Here is a 19,420-nt window from a genome sequence, read left to right as displayed (position 1 = left end):
CAGGTGTGGCATATCAAGAAGCTGATTAAACAGCATGATCATTACACAGGTGCACCTTGTGCTGGGGACAATAAAAGGCCATTCTAAAATCTGCAGTTTTGTCACACACAACACAATGCCACATGTCAATTGCACGCTCCCTCAAAACTTGAGACATTGACATGCTGAACTCTTGCCAGAGAATTTAGTGCTAATTTCTCTGCCTAAGCAGCTTCCAATGTCGTTTTACAGAATTTGGCCTTACAATCACAGACCACCTGTATGGTGTCGTGTGGGTGAGCGGTTTGCTGATGTCAACGTTGGGAACAGACTGCCCCATTGTGGCGATGGTCAGGCATAAACAACAAATGCTATTTTATCGATGGCAAATTGAATGCACAGAGGTACAGTGACGAGATCCTGAGGTCCATTGTTGTGTCATTCATCCGCTGACGTGACCTCCATGTTTCAGCATGATAATCCACAGCCCCATGTAGCAAGGATCTGTACACAAATCCTGGAAGCTGGAAATGTCCCAGTTCTTCCATGGCCTGCATACTCACCAGACATGTCATTGTTCGACAGCGTGTTCCAGTTCCCAGCAATATGGAGATACTTCGCACAGCCATTGAAGAGGAGTGGGACAACGTTCCACGGGCCACAATCAACAGCCAGATCAACTCTATGTGAAGGAGATGTGTCGCGCTGCATGAGGCAAATGGTGGTCAGATACTGACTGGTTTTCTGATCCACGCCCTTACCTTTCTCTTGGTATCTGTGACCAGCAGATGCATATCTGTATTCCCAGTCATGTGAAATCTATATAGATTAGGGCCTAATGAATTTATTTCGATTTACTGATTTCCTTGAACTGTAACTGAGTAAAATTGCTTAAATGGTTGTATGCGTTATCTAGATGTGTTCAGCTCCCCTCAGTGCTGCACTGTAGAAGCACATGTTCACCCTCTCTCTACCCTCTCTCTACCCTCTCTCTACCCTCTCTCTACCCTCTCTCTCCCCTCTCTCTCCCCTCTCTCTCCCCTCTCTCTCCCCTCTCTCTACCCTCTCTCTACCCTCAACAATCTCTCTCTTTCTCCACCCCCTCTCTCTTTCTCCACCCCCTCTCTCTTTCTCCCACCCCTCTCTCTCTCTCCACCCCCTCTCTCTCTCTCCACCCCCTCTCTCTCTCTCCACCCCCTCTCTCTCTCTCCCCCCCTCTCTCTCTATCCACCCCTCTCTCTCTCTCCACCCCCTCTCTCTCTCTCCCCACCCCTCTCTCTCTCTCCACCCCCCTCTCTCTCTCATCCCCCCTCTCTCTCTCTCTCCCCCCTCTCTCTCTCTCCACCCTCCTCTCTCTCTCCACCGTCCACCTCTCTCTCTCTCTCTCTCAACCCCTCTCTCTCTCTCTCTCTCCACCCCCTCTCTCTCTCTCTCCCTCTCTTCTCTCTCCACCCTCTCTCTCCTCTCTCTCCTCCTCCTCTCCCTCTCTCGCTCTCTCATCCCACCCCCTCTCTCCTCTCTCACCCTCCTCTCTACCCCCCCTCTCTCTCTCACTCTCTCTCTCATCTCTCCCCTCTCCTAACCTAACTACTCTACTATCATCTTCTCTCCTCTCTCTCTTCTCTCGACCCTCTCTCTTCGCTCTCCTCATCTACCCTCTTCTACTCCTCCTCTCTACCCTCTCTCTCTCTCTCTCTACCCTCTACCCCCTCTCTCTCCGCCAGGTCCCTTCACTGATGTCGTCACCATCAACCTGAAGCTGAAGAACCCGTCTGATAGGAGAGTGTGTTTCAAAGTGAAGACCACAGCTCCTAAGAGATACTGTGTACGGCCCAACAGCGGCATCATCGATGTAGGTGCTACCGTCACCATCTCTGGTGAGTCCAGTAACTAGGGGAGGGAACGTTTTTTTAAATTGGTATCCTTAACGTTTACAAAAATCGCTGACGGGAGATAATAATAATAATAATATTATTATTATTATTATTATTATTATTATTATTATTATTATTATTATTATTATTTAAAAATGTCCCTCCACAAAATTTACATTTAAAATCCTAGTGCTCGCCTGCTCTTTTTCTTTGCTAATGATGTGTGTGTTCAGTCTTCGGTCTGTTGTGTGTAGAATGTTAAAGCTTATTCATTGCTGATTGGCCCTACTGTAATGAAATAATAGGTTATAACCATAGATTTATTCCACTAGGACTTTGTAGAATTACAAAAATCAGTGAATCATAAGTTATTTATTTAATGTTTACATGGAAATATTTCGTCAGCAGAGATCTTGACTGCATAGGAGTCACTTGTCAGTTAAATATATTTATTAAAATATCTTTTGTAATTTTGTCAGAATTACATGGCCCAGTATTGAATAGAGGAGAATCCTAGCCAATGTTGAGTCTGTTTTAACAACCAGAATATGCAGCATTGGTTTCATCAGTTGAACACACCCGAATCCAACTGCTTGTTGGCCTTTTGCGGTTATTCTCCAGTCCTGTGGAAAGTTATTTTAAAACATCGGACATGACTGTGACATTAATACAGGCTAATAGTTAACTAGAGAGAGAAGCAACCAAACTACACAATGTTTTTGAATTGGTCATATAGTTGGTCTGTAGATCATTGGATCGGCAGGTAGCCTGGTGGTTAGAGTGTAGGGGCGGCAGGTAGCCTAGTGGTTAGAGGGGAGGCAGGTAGCCTAGTGGTTAGAGTGTAGGGTCGGCAGGTAGCCTAGTGGTTAGAGTGTAGGGTCGGCAGGTAGCCTAGTGGTTAGAGTGGAGGGGGACGGCAGGTAGCCTAATGGTTAGAGTGTAGGGGCGGCAGGTAGCCTAGTGGTTAGAGTGGAGGGACGGCAGGTAGCCTAGTGGTTAGAGTGGAGGGACGGCAGGTAGCCTAGTGGTTAGAGTGGAGGGACGGCAGGTAGCCTAGTGGTTAGAGTGGAGGGGGACGGCAGGTAGCCTAGTGGTTAGAGTGGAGGGGGACGGCAGGTAGCCTAGTGGTTAGAGTGGAGGGGGACGGCAGGTAGCCTAGTGGTTAGAGTGGAGGGGGACGGCAGGTAGCCTAGTGGTTAGAGTGGAGGGGGACGGCAGGTAGCCTAGTGGTTAGAGTGGAGGGGGACGGCAGGTAGCCTAGTGGTTAGAGTGGAGGGGGACGGCAGGTAGCCTAGTGGTTAGAGTGGAGGGGGACGGCAGGTAGCCTAGTGGTTAGAGTGGAGGGGGACGGCAGGTAGCCTAGTGGTTAGAGTGGAGGGGACGGCAGGTAGCCTAGTGGTTAGAGTGGAGGGGGACGGCAGGTAGCCTAGTGGTTAGAGTGGAGGGGGACGGCAGGTAGACTAGTGGTTAGAGTGGAGGGGGACGGCAGGTAGCCTAGTGGTTAGAGTGGAGGGGGACGGCAGGTAGCCTAGTGGTTAGAGTGGAGGGGGACGGCAGGTAGCCTAGTGGTTAGAGTGGAGGGGGACGGCAGGTAGCCTAGTGGTTAGAGTGGAGGGGGACGGCAGGTAGCCTAGTGGTTAGAGTGGAGGGGAGGCAGGTACCAGGGTTAGAGTGTAGGGCGGCAGGTAGCCTAGTGGTTAGAGTGTAGAGGAAGCAGGTAGCCTAGTGGTTAGAGTGTAGAGGAAGCAGGTAGCCTAGTGGTTAGAGTGGAGGGTCGGCAGGTAGCCTAGTGGTTAGAGTGGAGGGACGGCAGGTAGCCTAGTGGTTAGAGTGGAGGGGGACGGCAGGTAGCCTAGTGGTTAGAGTGGAGGGGGACGGCAGGTAGCCTAGTGGTTAGAGTGGAGGGGGATGGCAGGTAGCCTAGTGGTTAGAGTGGAGGGGGATGGCAGGTAGCCTAGTGGTTAGAGTGTAGGGGCGGCAGGTAGCCTAGTGGTTAGAGTGGAGGGACGGCAGGTAGCCTAGTGGTTAGAGTGGAGGGGGATGGCAGGTAGCCTAGTGGTTAGAGTGGAGGGGGATGGCAGGTAGCCTAGTGGTTAGAGTGTAGGGGCGGCAGGTAGCCTAGTGGTTAGAGTGGAGGGACGGCAGGTAGCCTAGTGGTTAGAGTGTAGGGGCGGCAGGTAGCCTAGTGGTTAGAGTGTAGGGGCGGCAGGTAGCCTAGTGGTTAGAGTGTAGGGGGACGGCAGGTAGCCTAGTGGTTAGAGTGTAGGGTCGACAGGTAGCCTAGTGGTTAGAGTGTAGGGTCGACAGGTAGCCTAGTGGTTAGAGTGGAGGGGTGGCAGGTAGCCTAGTGGTTAGAGTGGAGGGGCGGCAGGTAGCCTAGTGGTTAGAGTGGAGGGGCGGCAGGTAGCCTAGTGGTTAGAGCGGAGGGGCGGCAGGTAGCCTAGTGGTTAGAGTGGAGGGGCGGCAGGTAGCCTAGTGGTTAGAGCGTAGGGGAGGCAGGTAGCCTAGTGGTTAGAGTGGAGGGGCGGCAGGTAGCCTAGTGGTTAGAGTGTAGGGGTGGCAGGTAGCCTAGTGGTTAGAGTGGAGGGGGACGGCAGGTAGCCTAGTGGTTAGAGTGGAGGGGCGGCAGGTAGCCTAGTGGTTAGAGTGGAGGGGTGGCAGGTAGCCTAGTGGTTAGAGTGTAGGGGAGGCAGGTAGCCTAGTGGTTAGAGTGTAGGGGAGGCAGGTAGCCTAGTGGTTAGAGTGGAGGGACGGCAGGTAGCCTAGTGGTTAGAGTGTAGGGGCGGCAGGTAGCCTAGCGGTTAGAGTGTAGAGGGGCGGCAGGTAGCCTAGTGGTTAGAGTGGAGGGGTGGCAGGTAGCCTAGTGGTTAGAGTGTAGGGGAGGCAGGTAGCCTAGTGGTTAGAGTGTAGGGTCGGCAGGTAGCCTAGTGGTTAGAGTGGAGGGACGGCAGGTAGCCTAGTGGTTAGAGTGTAGGGGCGGCAGGTAGCCTAGCGGTTAGAGTGTAGAGGGGCGGCAGGTAGCCTAGTGGTTAGAGTGTAGGGGAGGCAGGTAGCCTAGTGGTTAGAGTGTAGGGTCGGCAGGTAGCCTAGTGGTTAGAGTGGAGGGACGGCAGGTAGCCTAGTGGTTAGAGTGTAGGGGCGGCAGGTAGCCTAGCGGTTAGAGTGTAGAGGGGCGGCAGGTAGCCTAGTGGTTAGAGTGTAGGGGCGGCAGGTAGCCTAGTGGTTAGAGTGGAGGGGCGGCAGGTAGCCTAGTGGTTAGAGTGTAGGGGAGGCAGGTAGCCTAGTGGTTAGAGTGTAGGGTCGGCAGGTAGCCTAGTGGTTAGAGTGTAGGGGCGGCAGGTAGCCTAGTGGTTAGAGTGGAGGGGTGGCAGGTAGCCTAGTGGTTAGAGTGGAGGGGCGGCAGGTAGCCTAGTGGTTAGAGTGTAGAGGCGGCAGGTAGCCTAGTGGTTAGAGTGTAGGGGCGGCAGGTAGCCTAGTGGTTAGAGTGGAGGGGTGGCAGGTAGCCTAGTGGTTAGAGTGTAGAGGAGGCAGGTAGCCTAGTGGTTAGAGTGTAGGGGAGGCAGGTAGCCTAGTGGTTAGAGTGTAGGGTCGGCAGGTAGCCTAGTGGTTAGAGTGTAGGGGCGGTAACCGTAAGCTGACAAGGTAACAATCCGTCGTTCTGCCCCTGAACAAGGCAGTTAACCCACCGTTCCCAGACCGTCATTGAAAATAAGAATTTGTTCTAAACTGACTTTGCCTAGTTAAATAAATTGTTTTACCTGCTGCGCAAATGTCTCTTCGCACACACCATAACTTTCCAGGATTTTTTTATTTCTCACCAAAAAAATGTGCTCTAACTGGACAAATACTGTAACTAGTAATGATTATCCACAACGCATCTCGCTCGTGCTTGTCAATGCAGGCAATAATTATACTGCGATGTGCTCTGGCGACATTGGGAGGACCAGTGTGTACTACACATCGCATCCGGAGGAAAATAAATCATATTCACTTTACTAATGGGGCACCATAATAAACAACAGGAAGAGTAGCTGCTGCCTTGGCAGGAACTAATGGGGATCTATAATAAACCCCAGGATGAGTAGCTGCTGCCTTGGCTAATGGGGATCCATAATAAACCCCAGGAAGAGTAGCTGCTGCCTTGGCTAATGGGGATCCATAATAAACCCCAGGAAGAGTAGCTGCTGCCTTGGCAGGAACTAATGGGGATCCATAATAAACCCCAGGAAGAGTAGCTGCTGCCTTGGCAGGAACTAATGGGGATCCATAATAAACCCCAGGAAAAGTAGCTGCTGCCTTGGCAGGAACTAATGGGATCCATAAAAACCCCAGGAAAAGTAGCTGCTGCCTTGGCAGGAACTAATGGGGATCCATAATAAACCCCAGGAAGGGTAGCCGCTGCCTTGGCAGGAACTGATGGGGATCCATAATAAACCCCAGGAAGAGTAGCTGCTGCCTTGGCAGGAACTAATGGGGATCCATAATAAACCCCAGGAAGAGTAGCCGCTGCCTTGGCAGGAACTAATGGAGATCCATAATAAACAACAGGAAGAGTAGCTGCTGCCTTGGCTAATGGGGATCCATAATAAACCCCAGGAAGAGTAGCCGCTGCCTTGGCTAATGGGGATCCATAATAAACCCCTGGAAGAGGAGCCGCTGCCTTGGCTAATGGGGATCCATAATAAACCCCAGGAAGAGTAGCTGCTGCCTTGGCAGGAACTAATGGGATCCATAATAAACCCCAGGAAGAGTAGCTGCTGCCTTGGCAGGAACTAATGGGATCAATAATAAACCCCAGGAAGAGTAGCTGCTGCCTTGGCAGGAACTAATGGGATCCATAATAAACCCCCAGGAAGAGTAGCTGCTGCCTTGGCAGGAACTAATGGGATCCATAATAAACCCCAGGAAGAGTAGCCGCTGCCTTGGCAGGAACTAATGGGGATCCATAATAAACCCCAGGAAGAGTAGCCGCTGCCTTGGCAGGAACTAATAGGGATCCATAATAAACCCCAGGAAGAGTAGCTGCTGCCTTGGCAGGAACTAATGGGGATCCATAATAAACCCCAGGAAGAGTAGCTGCTGCCTTGGCAGGAACTAATGGGATCCATAATAAACCCCAGGAAGAGTAGCCGCTGCCTTGGCTAATGGGGATCCATAATAAACCCCAGGAAGAGTAGCCGCTGCCTTGGCTAATGGGGATCCATAATAAACCCCAGGAAGAGTAGCCGCTGCCTTGGCTAATGGCGATCCATAATAAACCCCAGGAAGAGTAGCCGCTGCCTTGGCTAATGGCGATCCATAATAAACCCCAGGAAGAGTAGCCGCTGCCTTGGCTAATGGGGATCCATAATAAACCCCAGGAAGAGTAGCCGCTGCCTTGGCTAATGGGGATCCATAATAAACCCCAGGAAGAGTAGCCGCTGCCTTGGCTAATGGGGATCCATAATTAACCCCAGGAAGAGTAGCCGCTGCCTTGGCTAATGGGGATCCATAATAAACCCCAGGAAGAGTAGCCGCTGCCTTGGCTAATGGGGATCCATAATAAACCCCAGGAAGAGCAGCTGCTGCCTTGGCAGGAACTAATGGGGATCCATAATAAACCCCAGGAAGAGTAGCCGCTGCCTTGACAGGAACTAATGGGGATCCATAATAAACCCCAGGAAGAGTAGCTGCTGCCTTGGCAGGAACTAATGGGATCCATAATAAACCCCAGGAAGAGTAGCTGCTGCCTTGGCAGGAACTAATGGGATCCATAATAAACCCCAGGAAGAGTAGCTGCTGCCTTGGCAGGGACTAATGGGATCCATAATAAACCCCAGGAAGAGTAGCCGCTGCCTTGGCAGGAACTAATGGGGATCCATAATAAACCCCAGGAAGAGTAGCCGCTGCCTTGGCAGGAACTAATGGGGATCCATAATAAACCCCAGGAAGAGTAGCTGCTGCCTTGGCAGGAACTAATGGGGATCCATAATAAACACCAAGAAGAGAAGCTGCTGCCTTGGCTAATGGCGATCCATAATAAACCCCAGGAAGAGTAGCTGCTGCCTTGGCTAATGGGGATCCATAATAAACCCCAGGAAGAGTAGTTGCTGCCTTGGCTAATGGGGATCCATAATAAACCCCAGGAAGAGTAGCTGCTGCCTTGGCTAATGGGGATCCATAATAAACCCCAGGAAGAGTAGCTGCTGCCTTGGCTAATGGGGATCCATAATAAACCCCAGGAAGAGTAGCTGCTGCCTTGGCTAATGGGGATCCATAATAAACCCCAGGAAGAGTAGCTGCTGCCTTGGCTAATGGGGATCCATAATAAACCCCAGGAAGAGTAGCTGCTGCCTTGGCAGGAACTAATGGGGATCCATAATAAACCCCAGGAAAAGTAGCTGCTGCCTTGGCAGGAACTAATGGGATCCATAATAAACCCCAGGAAGAGTAGCTGCTGCCTTGGCAGGAACTAATGGGGATCCATAATAAACCCCAGGAAGGGTAGCCGCTGCCTTGGCAGGAACTGATGGGGATCCATAATAAACCCCAGGAAGAGTAGCTGCTGCCTTGGCAGGAACTAATGGGGATCCATAATAAACCCCAGGAAGAGTAGCCGCTGCCTTGGCAGGAACTAATGGAGATCCATAATAAACAACAGGAAGAGTAGCTGCTGCCTTGGCTAATGGGGATCCATAATAAACCCCAGGAAGAGTAGCCGCTGCCTTGGCTAATGGGGATCCATAATAAACCCCTGGAAGAGGAGCCGCTGCCTTGGCTAATGGGGATCCATAATAAACCCCAGGAAGAGTAGCTGCTGCCTTGGCAGGAACTAATGGGATCCATAATAAACCCCAGGAAGAGTAGCTGCTGCCTTGGCAGGAACTAATGGGATCAATAATAAACCCCAGGAAGAGTAGCTGCTGCCTTGGCAGGAACTAATGGGATCCATAATAAACCCCCAGGAAGAGTAGCTGCTGCCTTGGCAGGAACTAATGGGATCCATAATAAACCCCAGGAAGAGTAGCTGCTGCCTTGGCAGGAACTAATGGGATCCATAATAAACCCCAGGAAGAGTAGCTGCTGCCTTGGCAGGAACTAATGGGGATCCATAATAAACCCCAGGAAGAGTAGCCGCTGCCTTGGCAGGAACTAATAGGGATCCATAATAAACCCCAGGAAGAGTAGCCGCTGCCTTGGCAGGAACTAATGGGGATCCATAATAAACCCCAGGAAGAGTAGCTGCTGCCTTGGCAGGAACTAATGGGGATCCATAATAAACCCCAGGAAGAGTAGCTGCTGCCTTGGCAGGAACTAATGGGATCCATAATAAACCCCAGGAAGAGTAGCCGCTGCCTTGGCTAATGGGGATCCATAATAAACCCCAGGAAGAGTAGCCGCTGCCTTGGCTAATGGGGATCCATAATAAACCCCAGGAAGAGTAGCCGCTGCCTTGGCTAATGGCGATCCATAATAAACCCCAGGAAGAGTAGCTGCTGCCTTGGCAGGAACTAATGGGGATCCATAATAAACCCCAGGAAGAGTAGCTGCTGCCTTGGCAGGAACTAATGGGATCCATAATAAACCCCAGGAAGAGTAGCCGCTGCCTTGGCTAATGGGGATCCATAATAAACCCCAGGAAGAGTAGCCGCTGCCTTGGCTAATGGGGATCCATAATAAACCCCAGGAAGAGTAGCCGCTGCCTTGGCTAATGGCGATCCATAATAACCCCAGGAAGAGTAGCCGCTGCCTTGGCAGGAACTAATGGGGATCCATAATAAACCCCAGGAAGAGTAGCTGCTGCCTTGGCAGGAACTAATGGGGATCCATAATAAACCCCAGGAAGAGTAGCTGCTGCCTTGGCAGGAACTAATGGGATCCATAATAAACCCCAGGAAGAGTAGCCGCTGCCTTGGCTAATGGGGATCCATAATAAACCCCAGGAAGAGTAGCCGCTGCCTTGGCTAATGGGGATCCATAATAAACCCCAGGAAGAGTAGCCGCTGCCTTGGCTAATGGCGATCCATAATAAACCCCAGGAAGAGTAGCCGCTGCCTTGGCTAATGGGGATCCATAATAAACCCCAGGAAGAGTAGCTACTGCCTTGGCAGGAACTAATGGGGATCCATAATAAACCCCAGGAAGAGAAGCCGCTGCCTTGACAGGAACTAATGGGGATCCATAATAAACCCCAGGAAGAGTAGCTGCTGCCTTGGCAGGAACTAATGGGGATCCATAATAAACCCCAGGAAGATTTGCTGCTGCCTTGACAGGAACTAATGGGGATCCATAATAAACCCCAGGAAGTGTAGCTGCTGCCTTGGCAGGAACTAATGGGGATCCATAATAAACCCCAGGAAGAGTAGCCGCTGCCTTGGCAGGAACTAATGGGGATCCATAATAAACCCCAGGAAGAGTAGTTGCTGCCTTGACAGGAACTAATGGGGATCCATAATAAACCCCAGGAAGAGTAGTTGCTGCCTTGGCTAATGGGGATCCATAATAAACCCCAGGAAGAGTAGCTGCTGCCTTGGCTAATGGGGATCCATAATAAACCCCAGGAAGAGTAGCTGCTGCCTTGGCTAATGGGGATCCATAATAAACCCCAGGAAGAGTAGCTGCTGCCTTGGCAGGAACTAATGGGGATCCATAATAAACCCCAGGAAGAGTAGCTGCTGCCTTGGCTAATGGGGATCCATAATAAACCCCAGGAAGAGTAGCTGCTGCCTTGGCTAATGGGGATCCATAATAAACCCCAGGAAGTGTAGCTGCTGCCTTGGCTAATGGCGATCCATAATAAACCCCAGGAAGAGTAGCTGCTGACTTGGCTAATGGGGATCCATAATAAACCCCAGGAAGAGTAGCTGCTGCCTTGGCTAATTGGGATCCATAATAAACCCCAGGAAGAGTAGCCGCTGCCTTGACAGGAACTAAATGGGGATCCATAATAAACCCCAGGAAGAGTAGCTGCTGCCTTGACAGGAACTAAATGGGGATCCATAATGAAGACAAATACAAATTCATCGTAGGAGCCTTTTGTTTTGTTATTGTTTTACTTGTCCATTTGGACAATTTCTGTCTAGCTTTTATGTTGATCCCTGTTACGGTAGTTGAAATGAAAAACTAAATTTAAGACTTTTAGCGTAAATCAAGAACTCTCTTGATAGTTTTTTTTGCTGACACGTGTGTGTGTGTGTGTGTGTGTGTGTGTGACCGTTTGTTTTGAATCTTTTCCAGTAATGCTCCAGCCCTTTGACTACGACCCCAATGAGAAAAGTAAACACAAATTCATGGTGCAGAGTATCTTTGCTCCTCCTAATGTGGCTGAGATGGATGCAATGGTGAGTAGTTGTACCTTTACTGTCATGATCTGTTTTATCTGACCCGACGAGGTCTGGACTACTGCTGCTTTTCTGTTTCCACCTGGTGTCCCAGGTCTTCATCTGTCCCTGATTACAAGGGAAGAAAGAAAAATAAAAAAGGTCTTGGAACTGGCTTTGATGTCACACCCCATTTTGTATTATGTGACTTAACCCAGTCATGGGAGTTTTTCCCCTCTAGTCCAGTAGAGGGCAGCAACAGAGTCATGGGAGTTTTTCCCCTCTAGTCCAGTAGAGGGCAGCAACAGGGTCATGGGAGTTTTTCCCCTCTAGTCCAGTAGAGGGCAGCAACAGAGTCATGGGAGTTTTTCCCCTCTAGTCCAGTAGAGGGCAGCAACAGGGTCATGGGAGTTTTTCCCCTCTAGTCCAGTAGAGGGCAGCAACAGAGTCATGGGAGTTTTCCCCTCTAGTCCAGTAGAGGGCAGCAACAGAGTCATGGGAGTTTTTCCCCTCTAGTCCACTAGAGAGCAGCAACAGAGTCATGGGAGTTTTCCCCTCTAGTCCACTAGAGGGCAGCAACAGAGTCATGGGAGTTTTCCCCTCTAGTCCAGTAGAGGGCAGCAACAGAGTCATGGGAGTTTTTCCCCTCTAGTCCAGTAGAGGGCAGCAACAGAGTCATGGGAGTTTTCCCCTCTAGTCCAGTAGAGGGCAGCAACAGAGTCATGGGAGTTTTTCCCCTCTAGTCCAGTAGAGGGCAGCAACAGAGTCATGGGAGTTTTCCCCTCTAGTCCACTAGAGGGCAGCAACAGAGTCATGGGAGTTTTCCCCTCTAGTCCACTAGAGGGCAGCAACAGAGTCATGGGAGTTTTTCCCCTCTAGTCCAGTAGAGGGCAGCAACAGAGTCATGGGAGTTTTCCCCTTTAGTCCACTAGAGGGCAGCAACAGAGTCATGGGAGTTTTCCCCTTTAGTCCACTAGAGGGCAGCAACAGAGTCATGGGAGTTTCCCCTTTAGTCCACTAGAGGGCAGCAACAGAGTCATGGGAGTTTTCCCCTTTAGTCCACTAGAGGGCAGCAACAGAGTCATGGGAGTTTCCCCTCTAGTCCAGTAGAGAGCAGCAACAGAGTCATGGGAGTTTTCCCCTCTAGTCCAGTAGAGGGCAGCAACAGAGTCATGGGAGTTTTCCCCTCTAGTCCAGTAGAGGGCAGCAACAGAGTCATGGGAGTTTTCCCCCTGTCAAAACCAAGCCAATTCTCTCTACTACTACTACAGTTAGAGCTGCAGTTGATCTCCTCACAGAACATCACAGTGACAACAAGTAAAGGGAAGACATCTACAGAGCTTTAGTGTTTGGCTAAGAGCTGAATAGTTGAAGGATTATGTGATAGTTTGTTGCCAGATTTCTCCTCCACCCACCATGGTATGTGTCTCTGTGTGTCTCTGAGTGTATACGGAGTCCAGCTGCTAGTAGTTTAGTCTGATGAATAACATGTATTCCTCTCTTCTCCTCCAGTGGAAAGATGTCAAACCTCATGATCTCATGGATTCCAAGCTGAGATGTGTATTCGACCTGCCTTCTGAAAACGATGAAGTGGTAAGTCCTGCTGCTGCTCCTCCTCCCAACTTATGCGGCCCCTCGGGGAGGGGGCACGGCCTCCTGACCAAACATCAAACAGTACTTGTTTTCTTTCATAAAACAATTATTTGATTTGAGCCTAGATGTTTGTGGTACGCACTTTTGAGATTGTTTCATTGCAGGCGAATTCAAGTAAGCATCAGAATGGGTACTGTTTGAACCCTACTCTCTCTAAGCATCAGAAAACAAGTACTGTTTGAACCCTTCTCTCTAAGCATCACTTTAAACACATACTGTTTGAACCCTACTCGCTCTCTAAGCATCAGATAGAACGGTACTGTTTGAACCCTACTCGCTCTCTGAGCATCAGAACGGTACTGTTTGAACCCTACTCGCTCTCTGAGCATCAGAATGGGTACTGTTTGAACCCTACTCGCTCTCTGAGCATCAGAACGGGTACTGTTTGAACCCTACTCGCTCTCTGAGCATCAGAACGGGTACTGTTTGAAACCTACTCGCTCTCTGAGCATCAGAACAGGTACTGTTTGAACCCTACTCGCTCTCTGAGCATCAGATAAAAGACGTACTGTTTGAACCCTGGACAGTCTCCTAACCTCCAGCCCCAAACTGATCTGGGACCAGGCTACGGACACACTCCTGCTGCATTTCTGTTTAGTGGGTTTTATTAAACGTCTGCGAATAAAACCCTATTCCCTATAATAGTGCACTACTTGTGACTAGAGCCCTTTTTGAAGTCCTGGTCAGTAGTGCACTTAATATCTAAGGGTGCCATTTGGGATTCAGACTTAACGATTTCTCTCTCTCTCTCCGTTGTCCTTTCCTCCAGAATGAAGTGGATTTGAGCAGCAAAACAACGGCTCCCGTGCAGAACACGTCCAAGGCGGCGGACGGTCCCGTGCTAACAGCGGCGAAGACCGCCAGCGTCTCGATGAACGACTCTGAGATGAAGAAACTAACGGAGGCGTGTAAGAGACTGCAGGCTGAGATGGACAAGCTGGCCGGCGAAAACCGACAACTCAAGGTTAGGCCTTCGAGGGTTCTCTCTGCTGGAGGTAGACGCTGTGCGGTTTCGTGCACACAATAACATATACGATTTATTAGTCAGATTGGTGTATAAGTAGTTAAATTTAAAATCATGCTTTGCGTGAAGAATCATTTCCCCAGTAATCCAGTTTACATGGACACATCAGCCTACCTGATTGATGGGACTTGAATAAATGCAGGAAGTCAACGTTCTCCCACAGCGACCATGTTATTTTTGCGTAGTCTATTTGATTTGGAATTCGGACATACCTTTTCACGGCTCTGTGTGTGTGTGTGTGTGTGTGTGTGTGTGTGTGTGTGTGTGTTTGCCTGCCTTTCTCTTTTCTATACTTTTGCATCTTTTTGATCCTGAATGTTACCAGCTCTCCAACCAAAATCTAATATTAGATAAAGAGGAACCTGAGTTTACAAATAACACAAAAAATGTAAAATTATTTGATTGATTTAACTAAGTTATGCAATACACAATTCCCCTGTGTGGAAAAAGTAATTGCCCCCTTTACACTCAATAACTGGTTGTTCCACCTTTAGCTGCAACCAAACACTTCCTGTAGTTGTTGATCAGTCTCTCACATCGCTGTGGAGGAATTTACTGTAGCTGTACTGACTGCAACCAAATGCTTCCTGTAGTTGTTGATCAGTCTCACATCTCTGTGGAGGAATTTACTGTAGCTGTACTGACTGCAACCAAACACTTCCTGTAGTTGTTGATCAGTCTCTCACATCGCTGTGGAGGAATTTACTGTAGCTGTACTGACTGCAACCAAATGCTTCCTGTAGTTGTTGATCAGTCTCACATCGCTGTGGAGGAATTTTGACCCGCTCTGCCATGCAGAACTGTTTTAACTGAACAACATTTGTGGGTTTTCAAGCATGACCTGCTCATTTCAAGTCCTGCCACAACATCTCAATTGGGATTTGATCTGGACTTTGACTAGGCCGTTCCAAAACTTGAAATGTGTTGCTTTTTAGCCATTTTCATGTAGACTTGATTGTGTGTTTTGGATCATTGTCTTGCTGCATGACCCAGCTGCACTTTAGCTTCAGTTCAGACGGATGGCCTGATAATTCTCCTGTAGAAATCTCTGATACAGAGCTTCCCGAGTGGCACTGCGGTCTAAGGAAACTGCATTACAGTGCTTGAGGTGTCACTACAGATCCGGGTTCGATCCCAGACTGTATCACAACCGACCGTGACTGGTAGTCCCGTAGGGCGGCGCACAATTGGCCCAGCGTCGTCCCGGGTTAGAGGAGGGTTTGGCCCAGCGCCGTCCTGGGTCAGGGGAGGGTTTGGCCCAGCGCCGTCCCGGGTCAGGGGAGGGTTTGGTCCAGCGCCGTCCCGGTCAGGGGAGGGTTTGGCCCAGCGTCGTCCGGGTTAGAGGAGGGTTTGGTCCAGGGTCGTCCTGGTTAGAGGAGGGTTTGGTCCAGGGTCGTCCTGGTTAGAGGAGGGTTTGGTCCAGCGTCGTCCGGGTTAGAGGAGGGTTTGGTCCAGGGTCGTCTGGGTTAGGGGAGGGTTTGGTCCAGCGTCGTCCGGGTTAGAGGAGGGTTTGGTCCAGCGTCGTCCGGGTTAGGGGAGGGTTTGGTCCAGCGTCGTCTGGGTTAGGGGAGGGTTAGGTCCAGCGTCGTCTGGGTTAGGGGAGGGTTTGGTCCAGCGTCGTCTGGGTTAGGGGAGGGTTTGGTCCAGCGTCGTCCGGGTTAGAGGAGGGTTTGGTCCAGCGTCGTCCGTGTTAGGGGAGGGTTTGGTCCAGCGTCGTCTGGGTTAGGGGAGGGTTAGGTCCAGCGTCGTCTGGGTTAGGGGAGGGTTTGGTCCAGCGTCGTCCTGGTTAGGGGAGGGTTTGGTCCAGCGTCGTCTGGGTTAAGGGAGGGTTTGGCCCAGCGTCGTCCCGGATTAGAGGAGGGTTTGGCCCAGCGCCGTCCCGGGTTAGGGGAGGGTTTGGCCCAGCGCCGTCCCGGGTTAGGGGAGGGTTTGGCCCAGCGCCGTCCCGGGTTAGGGGAGGGTTTGGCCCAGCGCCGTCCCGGGTTAGGGGAGGGTTTGGCCCAGCGCCGTCCCGGTCAGGGGAGGGTTTGGCCCAGCGCCGTCCCGGTCAGGGGAGGGTTTGGCCCAGCGCCGTCTGGGTTAGGGGAGGGTTTGGCCCAGGGTCGTCCGGGTTAGGGGAGGGTTTGGTCCAGCGTCGTCCGGGTTAGGGGAGGGTTTGGTCCAGCGTCGTCCTGGTTAGGGGAGGGTTTGGTCCAGCGTCGTCCTGGTTAGGGGAGGGTTTGGTCCAGCGTCGTCCTGGTTAGGGGAGGGTTTGGTCCAGCGTCGTCCGGGTTAGGGGAGGGTTTGGTCCAGCGTCGTCAGGGTTAGGGGAGGGTTTGGTCCAGCGTCGTCTGGGTTAGGGGAGGGTTTGGTCCAGCGTCGTCTGGGTTAGGGGAGGGTTTGGCCGGGGGAAGGGGGGGGCTCATCTCGCTCTAGCGAGTCTTTGTGGCGTGCCTGGCGCCTGCAGGTCTGACCCCGGTAGTTAGTTGAACGGGTGCGGCTGGTTTCCAGGTTAAGTGTGTGGGTGTTAAGGAGAGTGGGTTGGTGGGTCATGTTTCAGGAGGACACGTGACTTGACCTTTTCTGTAGAGAACTATATTCTTGTTCGGTTAGTTTTTCCCTTGTTTTGTGCAGTTTGATATGTGTACCCCTCTTCCCCCACCTTCCTTCTCTCCCCCCTTTCTCCTCCTCTCCCCCCTTTCTCCTTCTCTCCCCCCTTTCTCTTCCTCCTCTCCCCCCTTTCTCCTTCTCTCCCCCCTTTCTCCTTCTCTCCCCCCTTTCTCCTCCTCTCCCCCCTTTCTCTTCCTCCTCTCCCCCCTTTCTCTTCTTCTCTCCATCCAAGGACGACGGTGTTAGAATGAGAAGGGCTGCTCAGCGTTCTGACCACGTGACATCAAACCAGACGGGCTCCTCCTCCTCCTCCTCCATGATGCAACAGACGACCGCCGCCTCCCTCCCGTCTCTCCTCGTTGTCATAGCAGCCGTCTTCATCGGATTCTTCATCGGGAAGTTCATCTTGTAAACCGGAGCTGGCTCTGAAATGGCACCCTATTCCCTATTTCGCGCACTACTTTTGAGCAGAAACCGATAGGGGAGTCCCATAGGGCTCTGGTTCAAAGTAGGGCACTACATAGGGAATAGGGTGCCATTTCGGGACAGCGCGCCCTGGGAGACGCAAAGACGCCTGCCGTATCCCACGACAACCCCCTCGGCTCCGGAATCAAAAGGCCAGGATGGAACTGACTAACCAAGAAGAAAAGTCTTTCTGTTGACTTTGCCATATCAGAAGTAGTGCTCTGTCTGCAGTGGTCATGTTGTCTGTCTGTACAGTACGAGGGCCCCACTGCCTTTTTACAAGCGTTTACACACGGTTAGTGTACACACAGAGGAGAAAGGAAAGGAAGGAAGGAAGGAAGGAAGGATGAGAGCTAAAAAGACGTCTCCATTTTGTTTTTCTGATTTGTTTATTTTTATTTTTTTTGATGGATGGACTAAGTGCAGGTATGAGATGTACGTACAAAATATCACCTTATTCCCTGTATAGTACACTACTTCTAATGGTCCTGGTCAACAGTAGTGCACTATACAAGGAATAGGATGCCTTTTGGGACGCATAGGAAGTGGTACACTATCAATCAACATGGAGGACAGTTGAGATGTGCCTAGGCCTTGTTAGAATTCTTTAACGCACCGTTCCTACCTTGAGGTAAGCATAGCTCTACAAGTGGTTAGATCAGTGAAAAGCAAGCTTACCCCCCCCCCCTATTACTTTACCCAATTCAGATCTGTGATTCCTTCAAGGAAGATGGGTAGGAAGGAACTATGCATTTCTTAAGTATTGGAACACAGTCCTAGTCACCATGGGGCATGAAGCAGTTGAATAAACCAATCGTCTTCTCTCTCTCTCTCACTGTTTTTTTTTTATTTTAATTTTAATAGGAGTTGAATAAAATAAGTGTAAATGTTATTTTAATCCTTTTTTTTTAAGCTAAAAAAGGAGAGAACAACTTCTTCCGTTGTCCAACACCAACCACCTCGCTACTTAATGCAGGATCTGGGACATAGGTCCTTCCCTACTTCCTGTCCAATCCTACTTCCTGTCCAATCCTACTTCCTGTCCAATCCTATCTCTACTTCCTGTCCAATCCTATTCCTGAAGATACGAATGCAGACATGATTGTTTTTCTCTCAAATCATATTATACCCCTCCTTACCTTCCGAGGCAAATGTTCTTAACCCCGTCCCTCCCGTGGTATTAAACATTGAAGAAATAAAACTGAAAACAATGTTGCTTTTGATGGCCATCTTCTTGTTAGAGTCTCTTCAAATGTACAAATCATACATCACAATGTAGCAGACATCTTTGTTTGCTGACAAATATCTAGATACATATTTGTTAATTTTTTGCTAATACAAAACATCTGTTCACCAGACCTAGCTCAGCCTTGTCCCCCAGGCTAATTCACTGGACCTCTCTCAGCCTTGTCCCCCCCAGGCTAATTCACTGGACCTAGCTCAGCCTTGTCCCCCAGGCTAATTCACTGGACCTAGCTCAGCCTTGTCCCCCCCCCAGGCTAATTCACTGGACCTAGCTCAGCCTTGTCCCCCCCAGGCTAATTCACTGGACCTAGCTCAGCCTTGTCCCCCCCAGGCTAATTCACTGGACCTAGCTCAGCCTTGTCCCCCAGGCTAATTCACTGGACCTCTCTCAGCCTTGTCCCCCCCAGGCTAATTCACTGGACCTAGCTCAGCCTTGTCCCCCAGGCTAATTCACTGGACCTAGCTCAGCCTTGTCCCCCCCCAGGCTAATTCACTGGACCTAGCTCAGCCTTGTCCCCCCCAGGCTAATTCACTGGACCTAGCTCAGCCTTGTCCCCCCCAGGCTAATTCACTGGACCTAGCTCAGCCTTGTCCCCCCCAGGCTAATTCACTGGACCTAGCTCAGCCTTGTCCCCCCCAGGCTAATTCACTGGACCTAGCTCAGCCTTATCCCCCAGGCTAATTCACTGGACCTAGCTCAGCCTTGTCCCCCAGGCTAATTCACTGGACCTAGCTCAGCCTTGTCCCCCCCAGGCTAATTCACTGGACCTAGCTCAGCCTTGTCCCCCCCAGGCTAATTCACTGGACCTAGCTCAGCCCTGTCCCCCCCAGGCTAATTCACTGGACCTAGCTCAGCCTTGTCCCCCCCAGGCTAATTCACTGGACCTAGCTCAGCCTTGTCCCCCAGGCTAATTCACTGGACCTAGCTCAGCCTTGTCCCCCCCAGGCTAATTCACTGGACCTAGCTCAGCCTTATCCCCCAGGCTAATTCACTGGACCTAGCTCAGCCTTGTCCCCCAGGCTAATTCACTGGACCTAGCTCAGCCTTGTCCCCCCCAGGCTAATTCACTGGACCTAGCTCAGCCTTGTCCCCCCCAGGCTAATTCACTGGACCTAGCTCAGCCTTATCCCCCAGGCTAATTCACTGGACCTAGCTCAGCCTTGTCCCCCAGGCTAATTCACTGGACCTAGCTCAGCCTTGTCCCCCCCAGGCTAATTCACTGGACCTAGCTCAGCCTTGTCCCCCCCAGGCTAATTCACTGGACCTAGCTCAGCCTTGTCCCCCCCAGGCT

The 19,420-nt window shown here is 50.9% G+C and overlaps 1 protein-coding gene across 1 annotated transcript in view; it reads left to right on the top strand.

The window, feature by feature from the left end:
* LOC115157599 (vesicle-associated membrane protein-associated protein A) overlaps positions 1–18,094 on the top strand; it is a 34,432-nt gene extending 16,338 nt beyond the window's left edge. Inside the window, exons 2-6 of the mRNA XM_029705986.1 lie at positions 1,704–1,856; positions 11,070–11,173; positions 12,665–12,745; positions 13,575–13,769; positions 16,651–18,094. Of these exons, the coding sequence (XP_029561846.1) occupies positions 1,704–1,856; positions 11,070–11,173; positions 12,665–12,745; positions 13,575–13,769; positions 16,651–16,830 (713 nt within the window). The 3' untranslated portion in view covers positions 16,831–18,094. The remainder of the gene's footprint in view (positions 1–1,703; positions 1,857–11,069; positions 11,174–12,664; positions 12,746–13,574; positions 13,770–16,650) is intronic.
* Positions 18,095–19,420: the final 1,326 nt, after the last annotated feature.

Source organism: Salmo trutta, chromosome 21 (assembly GCF_901001165.1).
Source record: "Salmo trutta chromosome 21, fSalTru1.1, whole genome shotgun sequence".
Lineage (NCBI taxonomy): Eukaryota > Metazoa > Chordata > Actinopteri > Salmoniformes > Salmonidae > Salmo > Salmo trutta.
Note: the sequence above shows the minus strand (reverse complement) of the source record. Positions and strands in the feature narration are given on the sequence as shown.